At 40.6% G+C, this 23752-nt stretch overlaps 2 protein-coding genes across 5 annotated transcripts in view; one reads left to right on the plus strand and one right to left on the minus strand.

The window, feature by feature from the left end:
* Nucleotides 1–23752, minus strand: part of AHCYL2 (adenosylhomocysteinase like 2) — a 173311-nt gene that overhangs the window by 64615 nt on the left and 84944 nt on the right. The window lies entirely within an intron of this gene.
* On the plus strand, nucleotides 20133–21641 carry LOC132524134 (coiled-coil domain-containing protein 127). The gene is made up of 2 exons (XM_060155970.1): nucleotides 20133–20153; nucleotides 20274–21641. The coding sequence occupies exon 2, from the start codon at nucleotides 20284–20286 to the stop codon at nucleotides 21058–21060; it is 777 nt and encodes a 258-aa protein (XP_060011953.1). The 5' UTR covers nucleotides 20133–20153; nucleotides 20274–20283; the 3' UTR covers nucleotides 21061–21641.

The raw sequence follows: 23752 nt of genomic DNA on the forward strand, positions 1-23752 counted from the left end.
TACCAGCTCCCTTCTCCTTATACACTTCAGAAGTTTGAAAATAAGACAAAACTAGAAAAAAGGTGACCCAATCTATTTACCTTCTTAATTAATTCCTAGAGTATATTAACCAATAAGAGTACCATAGATTTCAGGCACAAACGAAGCCCAACAAGATATGCCTGCTCTGGTCCCCTTCAAAACCAGGGCCTCCTTACAGTGTTAATTCCCATTGCAGAGGATAATTTCTCTGGAGCTGATAGTCATAATATTGTGATTGTGATTATAGGTTCATTGCCCTTTTGGGCTTTCGTCGGTTAAAGGATGGTCCTTTGGATATGGAATGGAGGAGAGGAAGGTAACTTCTAGGGGAAAAGGTGTTATTGCAAGATGCCAGAAAGGGCAGAATTCAAATGACTGACCTGGAGGTCCGGACTGGAGAGAAAGGCAATTGAAAACAGAAGAGGACTGTTGGACCAGATGAATGCAGAGGTGTCAAAGGATTAGAGATCGCAGGGCAGGTAGAGATCAGATGCAATAAGAAAAGAGAACAGCAGGGGTGGAAGTAAAGGAAGCTGTGGTCATAGAGGAGCTATGGAGTGAAGCAATTTGAGTGACAGCAAGATACAGAAGGTCGATGAAATGCAGGAGAGATTTCAGGTCAGGGTTTCAATTTTGATAAAGCCCTCTGTAATCAGATTGTCAATTTCGATAAAGCTTCAGCTCTCAGCAACCTCCAGTTATTGTCCTCTGTCTGGTCTTCCTTTTAATCCAAACTTCTTTTTTTTTTTTTTGCCATACGCGGGCCTCTCACTGTTGTGGCCTCTCCTGTTGCAGAGCACAGGCTCCGGACGCGCAGGCTCAGCGGCCATGGTTCACGGGCACAGCCGCTCCGCGGCATGTGGGATCTTCCTGGATCGGGGCATGAACCCGTGTCCCCTGCATCGGCAGGCAGACTCTCAACCATTGCGCCACCAGGGAAGCCCAATCCAAACTTCTTAATAAAATGAGAAGTTAACATTTGTTGCCTAAATTTCCAATGATGTATTTCATTTGACATGTTTTTTCTTTTGGCCACGCTGCGGCTTGCAGGATCTTAGTTCCCCAACTAGGCACTGAACCCTGGCTGCGGCAGTGAAAGTGGTGAGTCCTAACCACTGGACGGCCAGGGAATTTCACCTGGGCTTTAAATGCAACATATCTAAAATCAAAATGATTGCTCCATCTTTCCTTTCCCCCCACTCTTCAAACAATAGTTTCTTCTCCTTATTTTGTACCACTGTTCCCTCAGTCATCCAAATATAAAAACCTCAGTCATCTTTGATTTCTCCCTTTTCCCTAGTTTCTAGAACAATCAGTTGTCAATTATTTTTGAGTCCTCCCACACCAAGCATCTCATCTCTCCCTCGCTGTCCATTTTCATTGCCTCCTAAAAACCCTCTATAAATCCTTTCCAATAGGATCTTCCACTACTTATCCCTATATATTCTGTATCCCCAGGTAAGCTGTATTACCTGTTATTTCCTGAATGTGAAGACTGTACAGCAGAGCATCTAAGAGCTCTGGTTTTGGAGTTAAACAGACCTGGGTTCGTATCCTGGCTGCCATGTAATTAACCTTTCCAACCATCCAGTTTTATAATCTGTACAGTGGAAATAATAATTGTCATCTCACAGGATTGATGCAAGGATTTTAAAAGTTTGCATACACTGAGTACTTAATAAATGGTAGCTCTTACTTGTGTCATTGTTATGCCGTCTCCTTTCCCACCTCAATGCCTTTGCTCATGCCATTTTCTCAGATTGAAATGCATTCATTCTGCCTTCACTTCCATCATCTTCACATATTCAGACACTTCAAGGAATTCCCTGAAGGTCCAATGGTTAGGACTCTGTGTTTCCACTGCAGGGGGCACAGGTTCAATCCCTGGTTGGGGAACTAAGATCCCACATGCCACACACCATGGCCAAACAAACAAAAAAACACCCCAAAGACGAAAAACAAATTCTTCGAGGTTCGGCTCAAATGATTGTTCTGCCATGGAATCTAACCTAAAAAACAAAGGAATCTCCCTTTTCTCTAATACTGTTCCTTGGTCACATCACTATTTTCACCTTTCCTCATATTACAGTTACTGGTATATGTGCTGTCCCTCATTAGTTCAGGCTCTTCGGGGGCTTAGCCAGCTTTGATTTGCCTATAGTGTCCGGCATATGGTAAGGGCTTAAGAAATTGTCAAATTTTGTATGCTGTACATATACCTTATAGTACTCTGGGGCAACTTGCATAACCAATGTGTTAAATACATTTATGTCCACTTTGTAGGATTTGGAACACTATTTTATACCTTTAGGGGCTTAGTTATACACTACTGACCAAAGCTATGACTTATTTGTGGTGAGTCCTTAGTAGGGTTTTAATCCTTAATTATAATATTATCTCTGAAAGAATATACAATCTGCTTTCCATTGCTTGATCTGCATCAACTGTAATCTATTATGATCTGCATCATAATGAAGCTTTTAGAAACAAATCAAGGCCAAAGGACTATTTCACTGCTAGAGTAGAGCCCAACCCTTAAAATATGTCAGTGATCAGAAAAGTACTAGGTTCTTGGTACTCCTGTTGATGTTTTCTGCATAATCTGTTATTAAATAAATGGGGAGAGGGAGGGATAAATTAGGGGTTTGGGATTAGCAGATACAAACTACTATATATAAAATAGATAAACAAGGTCCTGCTGTATAGCACAGGGAACTATATTCAATATCCTGTAATAAACCATAATGTAAAATAATATGAAAAAGAATATGTATATGTGTGTGTAACTGAATCACTTTTCTGTACACCAGAAACTAACACAACATTGTAAATCAACTATACTTCAGTAAATAAATAAATAAACGGAAGGTGACTGCCCTCATGGTATTGCTAAAACATGGAAGAAGATAACTTTTAAAGAAGACAGGGTTGGGAATAAAAGAATAAGCACAAGTAAAATATATCACTTTAGCTAAACTAAATGTCATTTTAGTTGTGACTTTTTTTAGAATAGGTTTTAACTAAAATATCCTTCATTTGAAAACTGAAGCCTTATTATACCTTTCTGTAATGACTCTGAAACAAAAATAAAACAGTAGCTATTACAATTGAGAACTGAAGGTCCGTTAACTGAGTGGGACTGCACAAGGCACAGGGTATAGGTGTAGATACTAGTTATAAAGTTGTTTTCATTCTAATTTAATTTTACCATAATGTGCCTTAGAAGATACACCTATAGCAGGAGCAGGAGTGAGACCCCTGCGTATGATTATCTATAATAATCACCCTGAACATTTAGGAGTCTGCAACTTCAAAAGGATACACAAACTGCACCTGCTCCTGCAGCCTTCAAGCTTTACAAAAATTGATCAAGTATGTGAATAGCTCAAAAGAATCTCATTTTCACTCCAAGAAGAAGACTTGAAGTTCTATGTGCCAATGGTGTTCCTACCAGTGGTGATTTGATACTAGTATCATCATTAAATTAATGAGGGCAAGCCAGATGACTTGCCGGAGTGAATATATGCTTGGGGCTGGAGGGGAAAGGACAAGAAGTTAATATTTCCAGGGGCCAAAGTCAAAAAGAACAAGAAGTAATTACAATGTGATGAAGAAGTAACTACAATGGCAGAAAAGTTTTAAACAGGAGGCAATAAATCTGGAGCCTAGAGAGTCATAAGGCACAGGGCAAAGAATACAAGAATGTGACCCTGTCCTCTATTCCTGGCTTGGCCCTAATGGTTTTATTAGACTTTAGCAAGTCACCTAAGTACTCCCTTCTTCAGTTTCCTTATTATAAAATAAGGGGGAGGTGAGTAAGAGGGCACTGTGGAAGGTTAGAACTGGTTCCTTCCAGTTCTGACATTCGGTATTTCTAATCCATCTGGTTTCTCTGAGGCCATAAGAGAAAGCAATAACTACTCCTTAGTCACCTAAGTTACAGCTTATTGTAGAGGCTAAGGTTTCTAACCAGCAGAGTTCAGAGTTCCATCTGGTCAATTATGAGGTTGGCTGAAATTGCTAGACTTTAAATCTCCTTTGCCCCTTCAAACTTGAAATGCCCACGCTACCTGAGCAACCGGAGTTAAGTCCTACTACCGCCCCCCGCCCACCAACTTAAATGTTAGGCATCCTATCTCTCAGTTCCTCAGTGATCTTAAGACTCACATCCCATAGGTATTTTATATTCCACATGGAGGCATCATCATTACTGGTAAAGACTACAGGCTTTAAGAGTTGGATAGGCTTGGGTTTAAGGCTAGCTCCATTACTTACTAGCTGTGTATCTTTTGGTAACCTATATAACTTTTTTGAGCCTTTGCTTCCTCATCTGTAAAACAGGATAATAAAACCCTCCTCAGATTAATGTTATAAAGATTAAAAAATACATATAATACATAGAAAGCACTTAGCACAGTGCCAGGGAACTATTTTGTCCAAAACTAGACATAGCAGAGTAGTACCAGATGGGTTTGAATCTTGATTCATCACTTACCAATTGTGTAACCTTAGACAAATTATTTATCCTCCTTGTGCCTCAGTTTTCTCATCTTTAAAATGGGGACGTTAAGAATATCTACCTTATGGGATTGCTGAGAAGATAATATAAATTAACATATATAAAGCACTTAGAACAGTGCCTGCAACTTATCAGTGCTATTTAACATTTACTATTATTATTAATAAATATAACATGTACATCCTCCAACACACCCAAATTCATCTTTTCTTCTTATACATGGTGAATTCATTCAATTGAACCACAAATATTTATTGGGTGCCTATCATGTGCCAGGCAGCATAGAAAGACAGTCCCTGCATTCATTGTGCAGGAGAGAGAGAGGCAATTCAATAATTACTAAAAATAAAGTGTGAAAAATGATAAGGTAAGTACAGGCTGCTACGGGAGTATATGGCAAGGGTACCAATCATGTGTACTGGAAGTGTCACATCAGAGAAGCTCCATTTAAGCTGAAAGGTAATGGATAAGTAGGGGGTACCTGGTGTGCATTTGGTGGGGAGGGGGAATGAGAAGAGTATTCCAAATAGGAGGAAAAATATGTTCTCCGCATTATCTCTTGTAATCTGTCCTATCGTCTTCACACCAGCTGTCTAAAGCCTGACCATCATCCTATCCATCTAAATCAGTGCTTCTTAAACTTGAATGTGTCTACAAATTATTTGGAGATCTTGTTAACATTCTGATTCTGATTTAGTAAGTCTGGAATAGGTCCCAAGATTCTACATTTTTAACAGCTCTCAGATGATGGCAATACTGCTGAGACTACACTTTGACAGGGCCTAGGTAACTCCATCCCTGTAATAACCTACTTCAGTTCATTAAATTAACTTATTTATATGTGATTATCATCTGCACAATTATTTTACACATCACTTCCTTGTTCATAATGCCTCAGTAGCTCCCCATTGTCTTCGAAATAAAATCCAAACTCCTCAGCATGACACACAAGACCCTTCATGATAGCCTCCGTGTATCTCCTGAGCCTCATTCAGCTCTCTGAATTCCCCCAGATCCCCACTCTGAACACATATACTCTAACTTCCTTCAGTACATATTTCCAGCTCCAGGTCTAGGTTAAGAATCAATTCTAGGGAATTCCCTGGCAGTCCAGGGGTTAGGACTCTGCGCTCTCACTGCTGAGGGCCAGTGACCTAAGATCCCACGAGCCGCATGGGGAGGCGAAAAACAACATCAATTCTATGATTTACTGAATAATAACCCAGACTGATCTGTATTATAGCACATATCAGTGCCGATAGTATAACAGAACATTTATCTGTTTACACAGCAGAACTGCAAGAAATTTGAGGGCAGATATTATGTCTCATTCCTGTATTCCAAGCACATAGCAAACAACCAATGAATATGTACTGAATTTTTAAAAAATGACTTAATCAAAGAACAGCTAGCTCAGAGTAAAGCCCCAAATGAATAAAATATACCACAGGCACCTGAAGGGTAAAAGGAAAGAAAAAGGACTCAGGTATGAGTAAGTACTGACAAAACCATAAAAAGAAACTGCATCATAACAAAATTATGCCTAGTATCCCTAAATGTACCTCCTTGCCACTGACTAATCCAGTCACTGTTACAATTAAGCAATACAGAGACTACAGTACACTAAAGCAGGCACCAAGCCACCTTTCCCACTCCCTGTTAAGTCCTCTAGAATCTGGGAGTGGAATGTGGACTTGAATCCTCAATCTCCCTGACACAGCTAATAGAGCTCCACTTAGGTCAGAGTTCAATTTGCTGCATAGTTAGCACCTCTAGCTAAAACTGTCCTCAAAAAGCAATCAAGCTTAAACTTGAAAGCTTCTTCTTAAACATGAAAACAACTAGAGTAAGAGCGGACAAGGATTTGCATTCAGGGCCCTCAATTTTATCACAGAGTGGGAAGTAGAGGAAGGGTAGGAAGGATGCAGGATGAAATAATGAAGCATAATGCCATTAAATAAATGTGGAATGTAGACTTCTCACTACATTATTTTTTATAATAAACTTTAAATTCAGGCATAATGTATCTACAGAAAAAGTACATAAGTCAGAAAGTTACAGTTCGATAAAATTTCAAAAGTCAACATACGTATGTAACCACTACACAGATAAGGAAATAGAACTTTATCAGCACCCTAGAGTCTTCCCTCATGTCCCCTCTCAGTCATTACCTTCACTCCTCCTTAAAGGTAATCTCTGATTCCTATCACTATTTATCAATTTTGCCTATATTTAAACCTGATGTAAATACCGTAAAAGATGCATTCTTAAGAGCGTGATTTTTTCCTGCTCAATGTTTCTAAGAGTTATCCAAGTTCATTGATTTAGCAGTAGTTCATTTATTTGTATTGCCTGAAAGTACCCCATTGCATGACTATTCATAATTTATTGAATCCATTCTCCTGTTGAAAGTTGGTTTCAGTTTGGGGGCCTTAAATAATAATGTTGCTGTGCATGTTCTTGTGTATGTCATGTGGTACCCATATGAAAATATTTCTGTAGGATATAGGTATGTAAGAGTAGAATTGCTGGGTTATAGGGTATGCATATGTTTGGCTAGGTAGATAATGTCATGCAATTTTCCAAACTGTTGGTACCATTTTATACTCCTACCAGCAGGATATCAGTGTTCCAGTTGCTTCATATCCTTGCTAGTGCTTAGTATCGTTGGTCTTTTTACATTTTAGGCATTCCAGGTAATGGTGTCACATTGTGATTTTAATCTGCATCTCACCACAACTACCATCATGACCACAACCTGAGCACATTTTTTTATGGCCTTTATTTTGTAGAGGTACATTTCCTCTATAGCCACTTCGTTGAGAGTTTTTTTTTTTACCACGAATGGATGTTGAATCTTGCCAAATGCTTTTTCTGCATCTACTTAGATGATCGCATAATATTTAGCCTTCATTTTGTTAATCACATTGATTGATTTGCAGATACTGAACCATCCTTGCCTCTCTGGAATAAATCCCACCTGATCATGGTATATGATCCTTTTTATGTATTGTTAAATTTGGCTTGCTAATATTTTGTTGAGGTTGTTGAGGACTTTTGCATCTATGTTGATCAGGAATATTGGCCTGTAACATTTTGTGTGTGCGTGTGTGTGTGTGTGAAAATATATAAGATTTGCCATTTTAAAGTGTACAATTCAGTGGCAATAATTGCATTGTTATGCAACCATCACCACCATCCATCCCTGGGACTCTTTCATTATCCCAAACTGAAACTCTATACCCATTAAACAATAACTCCTCATTCCCTTTCTTCCCCAGCCCCTGGTAACCACTATTCTACTTTCTTTCTCTTTGAATTTGACTAGGTACCTCACACAAGTGGAATCATACAATATTTGTCCTTTTGTCTGGTTTATTTCACTTAGTATGTTTTTAAGGTCTATCCATATTATAGCATGTATCAGAATTTCATTCCTTTTTAGGGCTCAATAATATTCCATTGTATGTATACAGTACATTTTGTTTATCTATTATTCTTCCATCAATGGACATTTGGGTTGTTTCCACCTTTTGGTTATTGTGAATAGCGCTGCTACAAACATAGGTGTACAAATATCTGTTCGAGGCCCTACTTTCAATTCTTTTGGGTATATACCCAGAAGTGGAATTGATGGATCATATGGTAATTTCTGTTTAATTTTTATTTATTTATTTATTTATTTGGCTGCGTCTGGTCTTCATTGTGGCACACAGGATCTTCGATGCGGCATGCAGGATCTTTCTTTGCTCTTTGTTGTGGCACTTGGGCTTCTCTCTAGTTGTGGCGCATGGGCTCCAGGGCGCTTGAGCTCAGTAGTTGTGGTGTGTGGGCTTAGTTGCCCTGCGGTATATGGGATCTTAGTTCCCCAACCAGGGATTGAACCTACATCCCCTGCTTTGGAAGGCAGATTCTTAACCACTACAAGTGGTTAAGTCCCCTGTTTAATTTTTTGAGTATCTACCATACTATTTTCTACAGAAGCCACACCATTTTACATTCCATCAGCAATGCACAAGGGTTCCAACTTGGAGAAGTTGGAACTCTTGTGCACTGCCAAGAATATTTTTATGCTTATTGGCCATTTGGATATCCTCTTATGTGAAGTGGCCTTTCAAGTATTCTGCCTATTTTTCTTTCAGGTTGTCAGTCTTTCCCTCGTTAATCTGTTTAAGTCATTTACAGATTCTGATTATGAGTCTTTTGCAAACATCTTCCACTCTGTGGCTTCCACTCTTACTGTTTTCTTTTTTTTTTTTTTTTTTGCGGTACGCGGGCCTCTCACTCTTGTGGCTTCTCCCGCTGCGGAGCACAGGCTCTGGATACGCAGGCTCAGTGACCATGGCTCACGGGCCCAGCCGCTCCACGGCATGTGGGATCTTCCCAGACTGGGGCACGAACCCATGTCCCCTGAATCGGCAGGCGGACTCTCAACCACTGCGCCACCAGGGAAGCCCTTCTTTTTTATTAATCTTTGTTTTGAAATAATTATAGACTTAGAAAGAAATTTGTAAAAATAGTGCAGAGAGCTGCCATATACACTTTACCCAAGATCCTTTAATGTTAACAACTTGTAAAATGAGGGTAATTATCAAAACTAATAAATTAACGTTGGTAACAATCCTATTAACTAAATTACAGACTTTATTTGGATTTCAAAAGTTTCTCCAAATGTCCTTTTTTAGTTCTAGGACCCAACCCAGGATCCCACATTACATTCAGTTGTCATGTCTCCTTAGTCTCCTCCTATCTGTGATAATTCCTCAGTCTTTCATGACCTTGACAATAGTAGTTGACTGAATCCTGAAATAAAGCTATGCATTAATTGGACTTAAAACAAAACATCTGCTCATCTTTTCTGATTAAATTTTTAGTCTCCACCCCAGTTTTACTGAGATATAATTGACATACAATATTGTATTAGTATGAGGTATACAACATAATGTTTTATTTGTTTTTTGGGGTTTTTAAAAACTTTTTAAAATATTTATTTATTTATTTATTTATTTATTTTTGGCTACGTTGGGTCTTCGTTGCTGCGCGGGGGCTTTCTTTAGTTGTGGTGAGCAGGGGCTACCCTTCCTTGCGGTGCTCGGGCTTCTCATTGCGGTGGCTTCTCTTGTTGCAGAGCATGGGCTCTAGGCACAGAGGCTTCAGTAGTTGTGGCACGCGGGCTCAGTAGTTGAGGTTTGCAGGTTCTAGAGCACAGCCTCAGTAGTTGTGGCGCCCAGGCTTAGCTGCTCCACGGCATGTGAGATCTTCCCAGACAAGGGCTCGAACCCATGTCCCCTGCATTGGCAGGCAGATTCTTAACCACTGCGCCACCAGGGAAGTCCCAAAATAATGTTTTGATATATGTATATACTGCAAAGTGATTGCCATTGTAAGTTTAGTTAACACCTATCACCCCACATAGTTACAGATATCTTTTCTTGTGATGTTATCTGCTCATCTCTTTTGGTTACTTTTTAATAGAATGGAGATACCAATTTTATATAGTAATAAAGTTTAAACAATTTTAAAGATCAGCTAATTCAAGTTCCTTATTTTAAGGATAAAGAAGTAAAGAACTAGAAATATTACTTATCCAAAGTCTTACAGTACTCCTTTTCCCCATTGATTTTATTTGGAAGGTGATATATTTTTGTTTGTGACTTTTAATAGATTTTTGGGATGCTTTAAGTGCCTTAAGTGTTTGGAGACCCTCTCTTCTTAACATGAACCAAGTGGCTCTATTTCCATTAAGAGATCAACAGGGCCTAAATGGCTCCTGAATTGTTGCTCATTTTCTAATTTTTCGGAATGAAGATGTATTACTCTTATAAAAATAGAAATAAAGAAGAGAAATGTGTGGTAGACCGAATAATGCCCCCCCCAAGATGTCCACATCCTAATCTCCAAAGCCTGTGAATATATAGCATGGGTGAGGCTGCAGATGGAAGTAAGGTTGCTAATTGGTTGACCTTGAGATAGGGAGATTATCCTGAACTATCCAAGTGGGCCCAATATAATCAAAAGGTTCCTTATACTTGGAAGAGGGAGGCAGAAGAATGAGAGCCAGAGAAATATTTAAAGATGCTATAATGCTGGCTTTGAGAATGGAGGAAGGGGCCACAAGCCAAGGAATCCTGGCTGCTTCTAGAAGCTGGAAAACGCAAGGAAGTAGATTCTCCTCTAGAGCCTCTAGATGGAATATAGCCCTGTTGACATTTTGATTTTAGTCCACTGAGACCCATTTTGGACTTCTGACTTCTAGAATTATAATTAAATATATTTGTATTATATTTAAGCCATAGAAAATTAATACTTGAAGGCTCTGAAATTTTAAGGGGGAGAGGGAGAGATTAGCTGTTTGGTCTTAAATATCTTATTTTCAACTAACTACCCATGAATGCTCAGTTTGGCTAGCAATATTTTCATAACTTTTTAAATTCTGCACATTACAATGACTAACATTTTAAAAAGTGCTTGGGAATAAGATTCCATTTTTACCAAATCCTTATTTTGTATAAGAACACTGTCAATGAAAAACAGTGTTAAGATGTGACTGGAGAGGTAGGCAGGGACTGACTGATGACGTAGGGTTTACAGGTCACAGAAAAGTTTTAATTTTATTCTAAGAATGATAGGAGGCTACTAGGGATTTATGTTTTTAAAAGATCACCATGGCTGTGTAAAAAGAGAAAAACTGAATGAACATGAATGGAAATGAGAAGAATAGTTAGAAGGTCATTAAAACATGTGAAAGATGATGGTAGCCTGGATGATGATGACAGCAGTGAATGGATTTAAGACATATAGGTTGGTGGTTGACTCAGCTGGACTTGGTAACAGACAAAGTGAAAGGTAAGGAAGATGTCAAGAATCACCAACAGGTTTCTGGCTCAAGCAACTGGTTAAATAGGGATGCCATTGTTAAAATGTGGAGGAATAGGGGAAAAATAGATGTGGCAAGAATATCAAGACTTCAATTTTGGCCATGTCAAGTTTGAATACAGAGTCTGGAGCTCAGAGGAAAGCCTAGGCTGGAAATATAAAATTGGGAGTTATGATTTCATCTGTTTCCATAATTTAAATCCCATGTATAGACCATGGGAATGGATAAAAATTGCCTACAGAGGAGAAAAAAGCAAACAAACAAACAGAATTCAAGTCTGAGCCCTGATCCATGATCTACCATACAGGATAGAAGAAGAAAAGCCAGCAACTGAAATTTAAGAGGCAGCCACCAGAAAAGTAAGGGGAAAAATCCAAAGCGAATGGTGTCACTGAAATCAAGAAAGGAGATTCTTTGAAGAAGGAAAGTATGGTCAGGTATTTCAAATACCTGCTGAGAAGTTTAATAAGATGACAGCTGAAAATGGTTTGTAGGACTTGGCAACATGGAGGTTTTGATGACTTGAGGGAGTAATGGAGGTGAAAGCAGGATTAGGGAAAACTGAAGAATGACTGGGAAGTTAAGAAGGAGAGATGGTTTGAATAGACAAGTCTTTTGGAAAACTGGGCTGTGGAGCAGAGCAGAGATATGTTAATAACTAAAGAGGGATTACAAGTCAAAGGAAGTTTTGTGTGTGTGTGTGTCTGTGTGTGCTTTTGTTCACAAGATGTTTACTAAAGCTTGACTGAACTCTGAAAGGAATGACCCAACAGAGGGGGAGGATAAAAATGTGTGCGTCTGTGTGTGTGTATGAATGTGTGTGCGTTTAGAAGTGTAAATAAAGTAAAGAGAGGGGTAAATAGGGTGGCCAGATAAAATTCAGGACATCCAGTTATATTTGAATTTCAGATAAACAACAAATAATTTTTCAGCATAAATGTGTCCCAAATATTGCATGGGACATGCTTATATTGAAAACTATTTGTGGTTATCTGAATTTCAAATTTAACTGTGCAATGTGTTGTTGTTTTTGCCAAGTTTAACAACCTTAGGGGTAAATCAAGAAGAAAAGTCTCAGAAGAAAAGAGAGAATGGGATCCAGGGCACAAGTACTTCTTCCTCTGTTATAGAAAGAAAAAAGAAGAATAGATGTAGCAAATTTACAGATGATGGTAATAAGATGAGGGAATTCACATCTAAGAGGTTCCTGCCCTCCAACAATGAGTCATGACATAACATCAATTAAGGGAGGTGTTTGGGGGGCTAGTTCCCTGGTGGTCTAGTGGTTTGGATTCCGTGCTTTCACTGCCATGGCCCGGGTTTGGGAAACTAAGATCCCGCAAGCTGCGCAGCACGGCCAAAAATTAAAAAAAAAAAAAGGTAGATGGGGAGGAACAGCTGTAGGAGAACTGAAAAGCATTAAGAGACAATTGTTTTATAGTAATTTAAAAACAGACAACTTGGGACTTCCCTGGTGGTCCAGTGGTAAAGAATCCACCTTCAACGCAGGGGACGTGGGTTCGATCCCTGGTCAAGGAACTAAGATCCCACACGCCGCGGGGCAACTGAGCTCGTGCGCCTCAACGAGAGAGCCCAGGTGCCACAAACTACAGAGCCCACGTACCCTGGAGCCTGTGTGCCACAACTAGAGAGAGAAAACCCACATGCCACAACTAGAGAGAAGCCCATGCGCCACACCGCAACTACAGAGAAACCCGAGCAGACTGCACGCTGTAACGAAAAAGATCCCGCCTGCCTCAACAAAGATCCCGTGTGCTGCAGCCAAAACAAAATAAATAAGAAAGACAAATAAATAAAATAAATAAATATTTTAAAATAAATAAATAGGACTTCCCTGGTGGCGCAGTGGTTGAGTCCACCTGCCAATGCAGGGGACACAGGTTTGAGCCCTGGTCCGGGAAGATCCCACATGCTGCGGAGCAACTGGGCGCGTCACCACAACTACTGAGCCTGCGCTCTACAGCCCGTGAGCCACAACTACTGCAGCCCGTGCACCTAGAGCCCATGCTCCGCAATGAGAAGCCAACGCAATGAGAAGCGCCACAAGTAGAGAAAGTCCGTGTACAGCCACAAAGACCCAACACAGCAAAAAATAAAGTAAATAAATTTATCAAAATAAATAAATAAATCCACTGAAAATCTACATTTGGAAAATTAAAAAAAAAAACAGACAACTAGCAGCCACTGAAAGTTTCTAAGTAGGGCAGTAATATCTCTGCAGAATGATATGATAAAAATATGCTAAAGTAAGATGCATTCAAGGGAGAATGTGGCTGAAAGAAATGAGGGCAACTTTAAGGTCAACTTGAAGATGGTTAAAGTCTGTATTTCCAGATTACTATTACATGAATGAAAAAGAAAGGAAACATTTGAGAAATTACATAAAGGAAGAACTAGCAAGATCTAGACAAAGATCTGAAACCAGAGTTGAAGGAGAGAGATGTTCCTATAATATATATGTATATGAGAAGCCATGTTCAACATAGTACATTCAAATTCTACGCACTCAGCAACTTACATCATTACCGCTTTTATGCTTGTGATAATAACCATTATGATTATTTTTCCCTACCTGACAATTTACTGCCAAAAAGTTCTAATTGCTTTCCAAAATTCTTTCATCTTTTCACTTTTTCCCATGAAAGCCAAATAGGGAATAGTCTGATGAGTTTCCAAGCAAAATCAATCAAGCATAATTATGATTAGGAAACAGATCTTTTTACATCCAAGGTCAGGATATAATATATTTAAGAGATTCCTTATAAGAAGGAAGAATTGTCCTAGAATCTGAACATTAAAGAAAACCTACTATGTGGATTGCCCCCCACCATCCTCCATATAACAAATAAATTACTGTCTAGCAGCCAGTTTTTGAAAGTTGTGTTGATGACTGAGCTAATGTCTGTAAGATACTTTAATGTCATTGAAGTAAAGAATATAAAAAATACAGTAGATTCTCACTATTCACGGTAGTTATATTCGAATAAAGTCACGACAAACACTGAATTAGCCAACACTGAAGCATTGGTCCTATGGGAAATACAGGGCTAGGCTCCTATGAGTCTCTGATCACATTTTTGTCAAATGATCAACAGATAACCTTGTTTTATATGTTTCTGTTTAAAGACACCTTACTTAACATATGTTGTTGATTCATTAACACTGAACTCACAGCCAACAGCACTATAACTCATGGCTGCATGAAGCTTATCTAATGCACATTTTTCTCTATAAAACACATCACAGCCTTTTTTGTGCTTAGGAACACTAGACAGCACTTTAGCACTACATTTGGGGGACATTTTAAACAGCAAAATCACCAAGAAAAAGCACAAAAATAAGTGGCACTAAGTAGATCATGTAAAGCAGGGGTCCCCAACCCCTGGGCCACAGACAGGTACTGGTCCGTGGCCTGTTAGGAATCGGGCTGCACAGCAGGAGGTGAGCGGCGGGCAAGCGAGCGAAGCTCCATCTGTATTTACAGCCTCTCCCCATCGCCCGCCTTACCGCCTGAGCTCCGCCTGTCAGCATTATGGTGAGTTGTGTAATTATTTCCTTATATATTATAATGTAATAATAATAGAAATAAAGTGCACAATAAATGTAATGCGCCTGAGTTATACTGAAACCCTCCCCCTGCCTCCCTGGTCCATGGAAAAATTGTCTTCCACGAAACCGGTCCCTGGTGCCAAAAAGGCCGGGGACCACTGATGTAAATCAGGCCAAGTGTTTGAGACCAGGCTTATTTTGCAAACAAATTAGTCTTAATTTGGTTATATTTGGTAGAAATGAGGGTAATTTTAGAGAGAAAAAGATGTTTCAATGAATGTTAAATCCCAGTTTTGTTAATGGAGGTCTGTATTTACTAAGACTCAGATAGTTCCTTGCTGTTATATTAATGTAAACTTTAACTGAATTATTAAAGGACACTTTCTAAGTTTGTTACTGCAGCTTATCTCAGTAATCTATCTTTGGATGAAGATCAGATGCCCCAAGACCTGCAATCAGGGGATTATGCGTACTGGAAAAGACATAATTTAAAGGACTATCTCCAACCTGGACAGAAGGACCCTTATCAGGTACTCTTAACTAGCTCATACACAGTGAAACTGAAAGGAATTGACTCTTGGATTAATTTCCACTCACAAAGGGCCCTGCTCGGTCCCTGCACTGGACTGGCCTATAGAGAGGACAGCTGACCTCAAAAATCACCTTAAAACAATGCTCGAACAGAGGAGAAACTACACTCATACCAGGGCTAGAAGACGACATCAGGAGTAGACAGCTTGCCCAAGATTCTCGACCTGACTCGTATGATCATTTATAATGTCTTCTTGACTTCTTGGATCTCTGCATATGAATCAAATGTTTTTCTATCATAGGCATGATCCTATACTAGTTTTAAAAGTCAATCCAGGGGCTTCCCTGGTGGCGCAGTAGTTGGGAGTCCGCCTACCGATGCAGGGGACATGGGTTCATGCCCCGGTCTGTTAGGATCCCACATGCTGAGGAGCGGCTGGGCCCGTGAGCCATGGCCGCTGAGCCTGCACGTCCGGAGCCTGTGCTCCGCGACGGGAGAGGCCACAGTAGTGAAAGGCCCGCATACCGCAAAAAAAAAATTGAAAAAAAAAAAATCAATCCAATTGTTGATTTTGTGGCCAATTACCTGTGACTAGTACTTCTGGGTTACCAGGATGGATTTCTCCACTCCAAGGCTCTAATTGGTTGGCTCTTAGGAAATTTGTTTATTTATTTTTGTTTCTTTTTAAAAATTAATTAATTAATTAATTTTAATTTTTGGCTGCGTTGGGTCTTCATTGCTGCGCGCGGGCTTTCTCTAGTTGTGGTGAGCGGGGGCTACTCTTCGTTGTAGTGCACGGGCTTCTCATTGCAGGGGCTTCTCTTGTTGCAGAGCACAGGCTCTAGGTACGCAGGCTTCAGTAGATGTGGCATGCCGGCTCAGTAGTTGTGGCTCATGGGCTCTAGACTGCAGGCTCAATAGTTGTGGCACACAGGCTTAGTTGCTCTGCTGCATGTGGGATCTTCCCGGACCAGGGATCGAACCCGTGTCCCCTGTATTGGCAGGCGGATTCTTAACCACTGCGCCACCAGGGAAATCCCAGGAAATTTATTTTAAAAGAAAAATTATAGTCATGTTCAGGCCACTATTGATATTACTAGATGGAATCCCCTCACCCGGCCAATTAATAATGGCTGCTCTGACCCTGACCATAAATATGAATTTTCCTCTATTACTCAAGTTCAGAGCAACAAGCAAAATTTCAGCCAAGGAATAAAACCTCCCACAATTATGGGATGGATTTATGTAGTTAACACCAAACTATGGTAATTTAAATTTAAATGCCCCTCTATGTTGAGAACAATTAAATCATATTAAGGATAATCAGTCTAGCAACATTAGGAAATTAAGCTGGGTGCCTTATGGACAGTGCCAACATATAATTTCCCTTAAAGATAAGGATTGGTACAGAACACACTAAGTCAGACAACCTGGACATACTGGGCCACACCTAATGGAAGTTCTTGGCTTCTTACTTATGACTTTACTAATACTCCTAGCTATTTTAGTTGTATTTTGCCTGTTTTACAAAATTGTTGTTTCTTACATTACCAGTGTGTGACTGAGCCTCTGAGAAAATGATGATATATAGTTCCATGTAAGATCAACGATTGTAATAGTGTAACTCTAGATATGGGAAGAAGCAACAAGAGGGAATATTTTCCTGGACCACAAGAGACTAGTAAGACAGGTGGTCCACAGACTTTTTGCTACTCACAAGGCCTAGTCCAGTAATAGCACATTGAGTGGTCTATCAGCAAAATCTTCGCCAGACCTGGGAATGAGCATTCCTAGTACTGTGGGACAAAATGGTCATGAAATGCCCCAAAACCATGGTCGAATTTATGACCATAAAGGGGCCCTGCAGACTAGAAACTGGCACTTGCCATCTACCTCTACAAAGATTAAATCATGTGCTGCTACAGCTGCTGACTTTCAGCACCCTCTGAAAGGAGTTCAGGGTGGAGATAAGGAATGAGGCACTCTGTGCTCTGGGAAAAACTGACAGAACAGGCCTTCAGATAGATTCTTTCAGGAGAAGATTTTATGAGCTCAGATTCTTGCATTTTCCCATATCTAGAAAAGCAGTGAAATCATTAACAGTGACATCTGCTTTAACATTGAGGAGGGAAATGCATTTGAAAGTCAAAATGGAGTAATGATGGTAAAACTAGGTGACCATTGTGGATGTGGTTTCAGATGCATTCATTCCTGTATTGCTGCAAACTTGAATTTTCTGAGCTATGTCAGACTCCATGAGGATTTAAAAATTTCCCTATATTCTTCAAGGAGATTTTGGCTAAAGACTTGAGAGGATTACACCTGGATCAAGGTTGAATAGAGGGCTTTCCAGCCAAAATGGAAAAAGCATCAGAAGTGACAAAAACCCTTCTTAAGGACATTATTAAGAAAACTCTCGCCAAGCTATGAAAGAAAAAAACTCATCTAAAATGGGACAAGGTCTTTCCAGTTGCTCTCCTCTGTATACCGGTGGCCCCTAGAAGCGGGCTAGGATTGAGCCCTTATGAAATTATACAGAGGAGACCACTCTTAGCTCCTAAGAGTAAAAAGAGGAACATTTCTAACACAGGAGGTAAAAATTAAACAGTATGTTCAACAGACTGGACAATTCTGAACTGCTACGTGTGAGTTTGTGTTCCACAGGTCTCCCCCTCACCTGGAAGCTACCTGACATCCATTCAAAGCAGGAGACCAGGTGCTGCTGAAAGTGTGAAAAAGAGCAATGACCTGAGCAACAGCTTGAAGAAAAATGGAAGGGATCCTATGAGGTTCTTCTTACTACTCACGCCTCTCTAAAACTGGATGGAGTATAACCGTGGGTACATCATACCAGAGTAAGAAGATTACCAGAAACTGACCAACCAAGCCTGCCTACAGCCAGCAAGTGTCCTCCCGAGAAGCAGACATCTCACCCTTTGGGAAACTTTAAGTATTTGTTCCAACAAGTGGAATGAAAGTTCTGTTTTCTTCTTTCTCATACCTTCTACCTATAGATTCATATGCTGATTCTTTCGATAATTCTAACTGCTAGATATGTGGTCAGCTTCCATTTCTGGGTCTTCAGCATTGCCTTGATGGGTTTTCCCCATACAGGGAATGGTTTGAAAACAACTGGCTAAAACAAGTCTCTCTGAAGTTCTGGTTCTAGACTGGGCTTCAGACTTATGCTCCTGAATTCCTAAAGAAATGAGATCTATTCTTTCTACTAAAGTTCTAGTTATCACTCCTCTTATCTCTAACTGGTTTTGCTGCACCAAAATGGTAGAACAAGGGATTGAGATCTTAATAATGTAAAACTCGAATTCAGGACTTGGAACTCAAATATTTCTAATTCGTTATCTATTCCCCCAAATTTAGGCAGGACTATGCCCTATCTCAGCAGGAAGTAGTTAGCATGTTTATTGCCCCATTCCCTAAAAGATTTTGGGAAAGATAAAACCGAAGTGGGGATTAAAACTGAGTCCCCTTAAAACCGAGCCTCTGCTGAGTTTATGATTAACATCCCTATCCAAAATGATTATTCCTTCCTTGTCCAACACCTGTTCTCCTCAAGATTGGGGAGTTTCAAAGAAAAGGGGAGATTGATACAGAGCAGGGCTCTGTGGGGCTCCTGGGCACAAAGCCTTTGTGTCCCCCATTTCTTTGATCACAGGAAATAGTCTTCATTTAGCCTCCATGACCTTCCCCAACTTCCAACTGGCAGATTCAAGCAGTTGTTAATTAGGGAAGGGAGGGGGATGCAAGACAATGGAGAAACAAACAGTCAAGAGAAACAATAGTGCAGCCTTGGGGCAAGGTCCTGGTTCCCCAACAATGGATACACAGGAAGATATTTTTGAGCTGTTTTACAGATACTGAAACCCCCTCCAGGTGGGAGTAGTTGATGATCAACGATTAATGATGGTATGCTGTCCACAAACACCTAGACCCCAGACCAGTTGGAACCTGAAGGTTGATGATGCTGACTCCTACTTACCTCACCACCAATCCATCAGAAGAATGCAAGCCCATTACTGCCTTGATCCTTATCACCTACCCATGACCGCTAGTCCTGTCTATAAGACCTCTCCCTATTTCCCAGGGAGAGGGGCACAGTTCTTAGGGCATTAGCCTGCGCTGTTTCTTCTTTGTCTGGCAAAGAATAAAGCTACTCTTTCTTTCTCTTCCAAAACTCTGTCTCTGTATCTCATTTTGGCATCGGTGTACAGAGAGCCAATATTTTGGCATCAAACTCTTCCAGAAAAACCACAAATTAAAAACTGAATAAAACAGAAAGACAAACCTTTAGGATTAGAGGTAGAGTCTACTCAGGAGTTATAAATTTTGTTGAAATAATTAGTAGACAGTAATGGGGCCTGCTGTTCTAAAAATAATAAGACTCTCCTTTAATTCTAATTCAGATAGGTACCTGACAAGGAGAGAAAGAAAAAAATCTACATGACCTTCATGGTGGAAATCCCAAACCTATCAGGAAACAGGGCAGCCGGTGCAATCTGAAAGCCCAGAGATCCAGTGATTGAGACCTGATTCTGAGCTGTTCTGCTTTTTTTTTCCTCTCTTTTTCTGTCAAGAAAATAGAGGCATGGACAGGGGCCGAGACCTCCCGGCCGGAGGTAGGTGGGGGTCTGGGGTCGGGGGTCTTCACGGGCTCGCCTGATTTCTCCTTCGGTCCAGACGGTGTTCGAATTTTCTCGAGTTTACGGCAGTTTTGGGAGATGAACCGGTGCTCGCAGGTGTATCTCCATGAATAACTTAAATGACCCCCCAAATTGGAATATCCGGCCCAGTTCCAGGGCTGATGGGGGTGATGGAAGCAGATGGAATTATGCCCTGTTGGTTCCAATGCTGGGATTGGCTGCTTTTCGTTGGATTTGGTCTAGGGAGTCCCGAAAAGAGATAGAAAAAGAGAGGGAAGCATACCATCAGAGAACAGCTGCCTTCCAGCGGGACCTCGAAGCCAAGTACCGCGCCACGATCTCAGAAAGTCGGCGGGCCGTGGCACAGTTGTCCCTGGAACTTGAAAAGGAACAAAACAGAACGACTAGCTACCGAGAAGCCCTCATCTCTCAGGGGCGCAAGATGGTAGAAGAGAAGAAGCTTCTGGAACAGGAGCGGGCTCGGGCCCTGCAGGAGAAGGGGCAGCCCTTGCGGAGCGTGTACCTGAGCTACCTGGGCAAGGAGGAGGAGTGGCAGCGGAGGGCCAGGCTTCTGCTGAGAGACTTCGAGGACGCTCTCACGGAAAGACAGAGCGTCTACTGCAGTCTGCTTCTCCCTCGCCACAAGCGGCTGGAGATCGAGAAGAGCCTGCTGGGCCGAGCGTCCACCGACCCAGTTGCTGCTGACCTAGAGATGGCAGCTGGCCTGACCGACATATTCAAGCACGACACGTACTGTGGTGACATCTGGAACACCAACAAGCGCCGAAATGGGAGGCTTATGTGGCTGTATCTCAGATACTGGGAACTACTGGTCGAACTGAAAAAGTTTAAGAGCGTAGAGAGAGCCATACTGGAAAAGTAAGACGGGGGTGAATGGCTCAGCGTCAGACTGTTGTGTGTTCTGGGTTATCCGATGCTTTCCTTCTGCCAGCACTCCCTGTGTTGTGGCCACGCATGCACACGGCCACCTCTCAGCAGGGGCCTTCCACTCCCACCACCCTCCGAGCAGGACGGCGAGGCCTCAGGAGACTCTCCGTCCCCCTCAGCGGCTAAGGACACAGTCTCTCAGAAGCGTGTTCTAAGCCGTCAATATTTTATTCAGCGGAACAGGATAACCTCATAGCTTTAGGGAAAAATTGTTTCTAAGAATGTGAAATATAATACTCATCCTTACTGTAAGTCGTTTTTTTGTCTGTTTTTATCACTCCCTAAATAAATTCTTTTTTTCCTCAAATTATTGTTCTCTCTCCTAAAATTACAGTTAGAAGTTGTCAGGTAGTGGATAGAACTGCCTAATAGATGAGAAAGGAAGGTAGTGATACCGTCAAGGTTTTGTGGTGTTTTGACACTCTTTCCCGCCAAAGGGGAAAAAGTGTTTCTTATTTCCAGTTGATACCCTTGTGTGTGTTTATAAGCAATGACATATGATTAAAACACCTCAATTTAAAAGCAAAAAAAAAAAAAAAAAAGAAAATAGAGGCATGGGCATTCATAAAGAGATCCTTGCTAAGGGATTTACGCAACAAAGTAATCTTAGGAGAAAACTGGTTCTAAATTCTGATAGTCAACAACTCTACTCAACTACTTATCTACTTGTCCCACAGTTCAGTGTAGAATCCAGGGTACTTAGTCTCTTTATAGGAAAATGTACTCTGACCTACCCATTCAATAAGGCCCTTTAATTCAAGAAACGGAAACCTGCCTCTCTGACTAACCAGTGCAACAGAGGGCCATTTTCTTAAAGTAGTCATCAAAATTATCAAGGATATTCTAATTGCGGGATAACAAGACCATGTTAGCTCTCAAGAGTGATTTGAAGGTCATCATTGTGCTACCCAACACAGGGCAAAAAGAGAGCATGACATTTTTCCAGGTACAACCTAACTTTGGGAGAACTAGATTCTCTATGGTAAAAATTTTTACTTTTGTCAAAATACTTGGGAAATCTCTAAACTGACTACTGTTTAGAACTCCCAGATCATCTATTATGGTGACTAACATATCCCTAGTACTTACAATGAGACTTGCTTCAAACGTATTACTTACTGAGAGAGTGAAATGAAGTAATACACAGCACATACACCCAAGGACGAATGTCTAGGAATGGTGGTACTCTGTTTATAAAATCCTGGGTATCAAGTTAAAACACAGACAGACAAAGAATAAAGTTCTTCCTAGATTCAAAAAAGTCAGCTCAAGAGCTCACTCTTAAGGAAAGAAAGGGAAAGCAGAAGAACTATAGCTGAACACAAATAAATACAGAATGTGTGTGCAAACTAAATTCAATTAGCAATTACCATTCTAAGGTAACCTGAAGAAAATGACAAAGAACACAATCAAGATTGTAAGTGTGGGGCTTCCCTGGTGGCGCAGTGGTTGAGAGTCTGCCTGCCGATGCAGGGGACACGGGTTCGTGCCCCGGTCCGGGAAGATCCCACATGCCGCGGAGCAGCTAGGCCCGTGAGCCATGGCCGCTGAGCCTGCGCGTCCGGAGCCTGTGCTCCGCAATGGGAGAGGCCACAACAGTGAGAGGCCCACGTACCAAAAAAAAAAAAAAAAAAAAAAGATTGTAAGTGTGTCAGTGCGTGGAGTTGTATAAAACATTTTATACACAACCCAAGTTCATCCTTTAGGTCTCAGCTCAAACGTCACCTCTTCAAGGCCTTCCCTCATCATCCTATCTGGCCCTGCTCCCATCACTCTGAACCACTACCTTATTTTATTTTCTTCAGTTATCACTATCTGAAATTACTTTTTTTTTTCCCCTCTGCATTCTGGAATTTAAGCTTTAAGAGGGCAGGGACCTTATCTGTATTGTTCACCTAGCATAATATCTGATACATACATGTATTCAATATATATTTATTGAAAATATACGGCCTCTACCTTGGAAGGCCTAAAGTTCAGTAGCAAGAGAGATTACAATAACAACCAAAGAGCTGCAGGAACACAGCTCAACACCTATGAGATCTGTGAAGGCTTCACTGAGGAAATAATATTAGATTTGGGACTTGAAGAAATAATAAGTTATACCTAACTCTGTAAGTCTCCAAACTGTCATGGTGCTTGACAGCTTCATGTTTTTAATAACAACAACAAGAAAAAAATACTAGTTATAAAGAGAAAACTGACAGCAAAGTATTTTCTGGTGGAAGGAAACAGAAAATAGCAAAATGGCTTAGATCACGTGTCTTAATTTTTTTAGGGCCATGCGACCCTCCTTAGAAAATATGATGAAAGTCACATACCCTCTCTCTAGAATCTACAGTGTTTGGTGTCTGCTTACACAAAATTTGGTATACAATTTCAAAGAGTTCACAGATCTATTCAGATTGACAATCTGAATTCACTTAGGCCTAGGTGAAGACAATAAATCCTCCAAACAGTAATTATGGAATTGGAGGGAAAAAAACAAGAACAAAGGCTATCATTTATTGTATATACATTTACTATATGCCAAGCAGCACTGCAAGAGATTATATACATGACTCACTTAATCCTCAGGACAGTCCTAAAGATAGGTTTTTTAAATCTAGGTTTTATTTTTTGATTTG

The sequence above is a fragment of the Lagenorhynchus albirostris genome, chromosome 8 (assembly GCF_949774975.1).
Source record: "Lagenorhynchus albirostris chromosome 8, mLagAlb1.1, whole genome shotgun sequence".
Lineage (NCBI taxonomy): Eukaryota > Metazoa > Chordata > Mammalia > Artiodactyla > Delphinidae > Lagenorhynchus > Lagenorhynchus albirostris.

What these genes read in the sequence shown, in the direction of transcription:
- LOC132524134 (XM_060155970.1), top strand. Translation starts at nt 20,284, where the DNA reads ATGAATAACTTAAATGACCCCCCAAATTGGAATATCCGGCCCAGTTCC.